Source organism: Lontra canadensis, unplaced genomic scaffold (genome assembly GCF_010015895.1).
Source record: "Lontra canadensis isolate GAN:19392208 unplaced genomic scaffold, GSC_riverotter_1.0 scaffold22, whole genome shotgun sequence".
In the NCBI taxonomy this organism is placed as follows: domain Eukaryota; kingdom Metazoa; phylum Chordata; class Mammalia; order Carnivora; family Mustelidae; genus Lontra; species Lontra canadensis.
In genome coordinates, this window is record NW_022631016.1 from 12,707,553 (window position 1) to 12,713,552 (window position 6,000).

At 44.2% G+C, this 6,000-nt stretch overlaps 1 protein-coding gene across 1 annotated transcript in view; it reads right to left on the reverse strand.

The window, feature by feature from the left end:
• MARCHF11 (membrane associated ring-CH-type finger 11) overlaps window positions 1–5,779 on the reverse strand; it is a 100,058-nt gene extending 94,279 nt beyond the window's left edge. The window contains exons 1-2 of the mRNA XM_032861938.1: window positions 5,094–5,779; window positions 3,686–3,841 (exon numbers count right to left, since the gene is read on the reverse strand). Coding sequence (XP_032717829.1) covers window positions 3,686–3,841; window positions 5,094–5,654 — 717 coding nt within the window. The 5' untranslated portion in view covers window positions 5,655–5,779. The remainder of the gene's footprint in view (window positions 1–3,685; window positions 3,842–5,093) is intronic.
• Window positions 5,780–6,000: the final 221 nt, after the last annotated feature.

Here is a 6,000-nt window from a genome sequence, read left to right on the forward strand (position 1 = left end):
GTAATCATTTCTGAAAGTGCTTCAGGGCATTATGCATCAAGCTTCACCGATGGAGTCAACCTCCCATACATTTTTTTTTTTTTTTAAGTTTCCTTATTTCTGAGCATTAGGAGGTACGTCATGGTTCCTGTTGACCTATCTGGGCTTAACAAGTACTTGAAGCAGAGACCAGGATAAGTAGATAGAGCTATTTTTAGAAGCCATCTCCTGTTGTGAATTAAAGATAGCGATTCTCTTTAAAAGAAGGACAGACTCCAAAGGTGAAGTCTATTTTCCCTTCTCTTGAATGTGGGCTGGTCCTATGACTTGCTTTAATCAAGAGAAGGCAGCATACATGAAACTGTGTCACTTCCAAGATTGGGCCTTAAGAAATCTGTATGCACTTGGAACTCAACCAGTATACTGTGAAAACATGGAAAGAGAACTGAGGCACCAGTTGACAGCCCCAGCTGGGCTTCCAGCTGACAGCCAGCACCAAGAACAAGTCCTACGACTGAGCCATCCTGGATACTCCAATCTAGTCAAACCTCTGGATGACCATGGCTCCCAGCTGACACCACTATGGAGAAGAACCTTCCAGCTGACCTTAATCAGCCCAGGCTTTGAAGAGATCATGACAGATTATTGTTCAGACTACTAAGTATTTGAGGTGATTTGTTATACAATAAATGGTCAAAGCCTTTCTAGACCATCTTAGAGATCCAGAGTAAAACCAGTTCCTGAGTGACTCACCTTTGCACAGGACAAGCCATGATGGAATTGAGATCACCTTCTAATATGGGGCATGGAGACTAAGACCATGGACCTCAGAGCCAGACTGACTAAATTTGGAATCCTGGCTTTGGCTTTGACTAGATATGTACCCGTAGAAGTTATGTAACTTTTCTGTGTCTGTCTCAGTTTCCATCTGTGTAAAATAGTGATTATACTATTCCCTACCTCATAGATTTGTTATGAAGATGAAACATCAGTATCAGCATATGTAAAGCACTTAGAACAGTGCCTCGCACAGAGTACGTATTCAGCAAATGTTCTCTGTTAATATTATTATTTATTCTCTCTTCTGTTCTACATCCAAGGAACCACCCACTCATAGCCATGAAGGGCCCTGTACTTAGGACAGAGGGATAAGGAAAGTGAAGGGCGGGTGCCAAAATATACTTCCTGTTTGATCCTGCACCATGAAGAAATGGATTTCTGCCAGGTCATAAAAGTGTGCATGTGATAAATGCTAAATCTGATAGGCCTCACACCAGCAAGGAAGAAAACCAAAAATCAGAGTAAATGCTCATTTTGTAGGCGATCCATAAGAGAAGCATCAGACAATTAATAAAACTTCATCTGAGAATAAATTGCTCCTACATAGAAGAATCCACACTCTAGGAACCTTATAACTGATTATAACTGATTTCCATTCATTAAAAGTACTGAGTTTTTTAGGCATATAACATAGTCCTGGAAAGTTATTTTCTTGGGCATGATCTAAGCTATCATCATCACACTCATATCAACTTTGTTTCTGAATATTATTTTGTAATTCACTCTAACAAACAGGTCACCTTACAGATCAGGGTAGTATTTGCATATGTCATAATAAAATTAATTCTAGTGTATTAGTAACACTGGGTTAGTTTGGGGGTTTGAGTAATTTTTTAAATTTTTTGGTCATATCGTACACGCACTTTGGGGAAATGTTTTTGTTAAAATGATACATCACACTTTGGGGAAATGTTTTTGTTAAAATGATATTGAATGATTTAGTTTTATGAATGAAGAAAACATAATAGCAAATCAATTCATTTTGCTATAGAATTACCAAACAGTACTTTTTGCCCCAGCCCTTTGTCTCTTCTCTATTTTAAAATTATATCAAGGACCTATTTCTGTTGACTTCAAAATTGATCATCTCACATGAGTTAATATATGGTAGCCATACATTTCTGAAATACTTAGCATTCTATTTGAGCTCTTGAACTTCTGGCCATAATGCTTTTTATGGGACTTTTCACTAGAGTTCCAAACTCCCCCCTTCTCATCTCCCCATGTTTCTAGTCATAGAATTATTGGAGATCCAGTGATATCACTCTTATCCTTATATCCAGACATGATTCCATCTGTTTTTCAGGACAACTTTGATAGATCTATAAATTGATACCCAGGTAATTCAATCAATTAGAGGTTCTGGGAACAAGTGTCAGGTTTGTGCCCATTTTCAGCATGATAGTATCACTTTTCCACATGAGTTATTCTTCTCTCCAAACTATTTATAAGCCTTTGGTCAACTTGAAAAAAATCCACATTTTCATCTCATGCCTGCTAATCATGCTTTAAATGATGACTATCAGAGATGCAAATTAATTGCAAACCATATGAAGGATGTGCAAATTAAAATCTATGAAATTTAAATTATTAATGCAGTAGTAATTCAGCTTCCAGTTTCCTTCTGCAGTCACTAACAGTTTCACCTATTTTATAGTGCTCAATGCAAACGACATTTGTTAAACAGAAACAAGGAACACTAGATTCTATGACTTTCTTCCCCTCCTAACTTTTCAGTCCCCTTCCCCCTCTTCCTGCTTCTGCAGCCTTGGTCTCTGTTTTGAACTTAATCTTTTATGTCTGCTTAACTTCAGCCCCATGTTACTACCAGATCTCATCAATTACACACTATTCTGCTTTAATTTAATATGTCATTCTTAATATTTTGAATTTTACATCCCACCAGTCTTTTCAAAGAATCTGAATCAGTTCCACCGTGAAAAAACCAAAGCCCGTTTTTCCAAGGGCATTTGTAGGGTTATGGGTACTGTGTTTTATGTGATTATACACAAAAAGTTTAAGAATATACGCAATATCAGTGGTATTATTGAGAGTAACTGTTGGAAATATTTCTGCATCCACTATGTAGTTGAACACAGCAAATGAAAGTAGCCAAAGTTTCCAAATGCAGCATCATAAGAAAAAGAGCCCAGTTAAGTGAAAAGAGTTTTCAGATTAAAACTAATAGATTAGGGGCGTCTGGGTGGCTCAGTGGGTTAAAGCCTCTGCCTTCGGCTCAGGTCATGATCCCAGTGTCCTGGGATCGAGCCCCACATCGAGCCCCACATCGGGCTCTCTGCTCTGCAGGGAGCCTGCTTCCACCTCTCTCTCTATCTGTCTGCCTCTCTGCCTACTTGTGATCTCTGTCTGTCAAATAAATAAATAAAATCTTTAAAAAAAAAAAAAAACTAATAGATCACACTGAAGTTTCCAGACTCGTTAAGTTCTGCTTTACTTGCGTGTGTTTTCCATAAATGGAGCCCATTCTGAGCTTCAATGCTTAAATTAACAAAAATATTATTAAAATAAATTGTGTAATATTTCTAATTAATAATAACTGATTTAATTGAAGCATAAGACAGTTTACCAACTTGTCCTTTTAGAAACAAAGATGGGCATAACTTTACCAAAAAGCAACAAATTAATAAAGGAAACCACTTGAATAAACTGTCTCTTGAGTTTCTCAGATAAAAATGTCACAAATTTCTCAAAGCACAACTCAACAAATTCTAAATCTTGGCTTATTTTGATTTGCATAAAATGTTTGTAAGTAGCATATATAAATATCCTTAGTAGTCACTAAACTCAAATGCACACATGTTTAGCAAAAGCATTTCAGGAAAAAAAAAATGTCATGGATGTTTACCTGGCAAGGCTGTTTCATTTTAATGGCTATGACATGGTATCTGTAACAGCAGAGCTCGCAGGTCCAGGAACCCCTCTCACTGATCCACTTTAGCAGGCACAGCTGATGTGTATATCGAACTGACCCATCACAGCGGCAGGGGTTTAACAACTCCCCCTGAAAAGAAAACAGCTCATGTGAATATTTACACTTGTGTGTCAATTTTTAAAAAAACAAAACAAAACAACACAACACAACACTTGCTTTCTTTTCTTTCAAAGCCATTTACCCGGAAGGATACCAGCATCAACTTATCCTAGAAAATACAATTAAATTTTTGTATCTCTGGTGGGAATGAAACTAAAGTCTTAAAACTATTTCAAAAATATTGCTTAGACTTATGACATAAATGTTCTACCAACATTCAAAATGTCTGCAAGATATAGCTCCCAATACCCTTGGGGGAAAGCTGTACTATTAAATCTCTTTAATAACTTTTAAGTGGATGGTCAGATGCATTTCCTCTGCAGTTATTCTTAATCATCGCTAAAGAAGAAATGCGTGGCATCCCAGAAAGTAGCTTGCAATAGCATTATGCTTTTATTTTTTTCTAAATGTAGCATCATAAATATTGACTTAGGGCACTATATTCCTGAAAGCCTGCATATTCTTATGCAATTTCCTTACTTTTAAAAATATTAAACCTAATGTATTCTCAGATCACGTAAGAGACGAATTATCCTCTTGTCTCTATGATTACTCTCATATAAGTTTGCACACACCTCTAATGGAGTTTTTAATTTTAGTTTTTAATTTATGTTTCTAACAAAATACAAAATACATTGCTAGCTAAATAGGCTTTCTTTCACAAGGTCAAAGTACATTCCTATTTCTCTTGTAAAAACTGTAACATGTTCTTCACATCAGTGAGATTAAGTCAACATTATTTGCAATATGTAAAGACCCTGTCCTTTTTGGTTCTGGCATGCCTCACCCCCAGTTTGTATTCTAAGACTATCTGCCTCAGGACACATTTGTAGAAAAAAGGATATAGGTTTGTTTTTCTCTATAAACCAAAATCCATTTAGCAATTTACAAAAGATACTTAGGACATGATCCTTAAAGCACCTGAGGAATGCGTAACTGCAAACCAGGTGGGGGAAATATCTTAGAGGTTCTGGGAACAAGTATATAGATCAAGTTAAACCTTGCATTCGCCACCGGGACATTTTCATCTGCCTTCGCAGAAAGGGAAAAGGGAACACAAGTAGCGGCCGCTCAGTTGGTCGGACTAGACAAGCGGGGCTGACGAGGAAGCCGGAGGCGAGCGCTGTCCGCGGTGCTGAAAGGTCGACCGTCCGGGGCAGGAGCCGGTCCAGTCCAGACCAGAGCCCACCGCCAGCTGCTCTGAGGTCCCCCAGGGCCTTACCTGCTCCGCGCCCTGGAAGCAGATCTTGCAGATGGGCTGGTGGTGCTGGTGCTGGTGGCCGGCGCGCTGGTCGCCGCCGCCGCTGCTGCTGCTGCGGCTGCTACACACCGAGCGCGTCTCGGGCTGGTCGCCGGCGCCCCGCCGCTCGCCCTCCCCGCCCGCGCCGGCCTCAGGCTCCCCGGGGACGCCCTTCACCGCCGCCGCCGCCTCAGGTAACGCCGCCTCCGGAAGGCGCCTCGGACCTTCCCCCGAGTCGCCAGCCGCGGACACCTCCTGGCCGGCGGGCGGCAGGGGCGGCGGCGGCAGCTCGTCCGCGCCCCGGCGCCGCGGGACCAGCTCCGTCGGCGGCTCGTCTGGTCCCGCGGCGCGCTCGGGGGACGCAGGCGGCGCGGGCAGCGGTGGCAGGTAGCGTGGGAGCGCGGGGACCGAGGCCGGCTCTCCCGGCGGCGGCGGCGGCGGCGGCGGCGGGGGAGGCGACGGCGGAGGCGACGGGGGCGGCTCGGTGTCCCCGCTCTCCGCCCCGCGGCGCAGACTGCCGCTGAGGCCGCCCTCAAAGCTCATGGTGGTGCCGCCGCCGCCCTCCTGCCAGCCCAGCCGGCGGGCCGGGCTCAGGCAGCAGCCGAAGGGAGAACGGAGGGGGCGGGAGGACAGAAGGAGGAGTGGAGGGAGGGAGGAGGGTGGGGAGGGGGACCCGGGCGCCAGGGGCTGGGGGGCGGGACGGGGAGGGGAAGCGGAGGGCCCGGCGGCGGCGGCGGCAGAAGCTCCTGCTCCGCGGAGCCGCCGGCTCGGCTCTGATGGAGGCGGCGCCGAATTCGGCTGCGCGTGAGAGCCGCGCCGCGGGGGGGCGGGGGGGCGGGAGAGGGAGGGGGAGGGGGGACGGGAGCGGCGCCGCGGGGGGGTGGTGGGC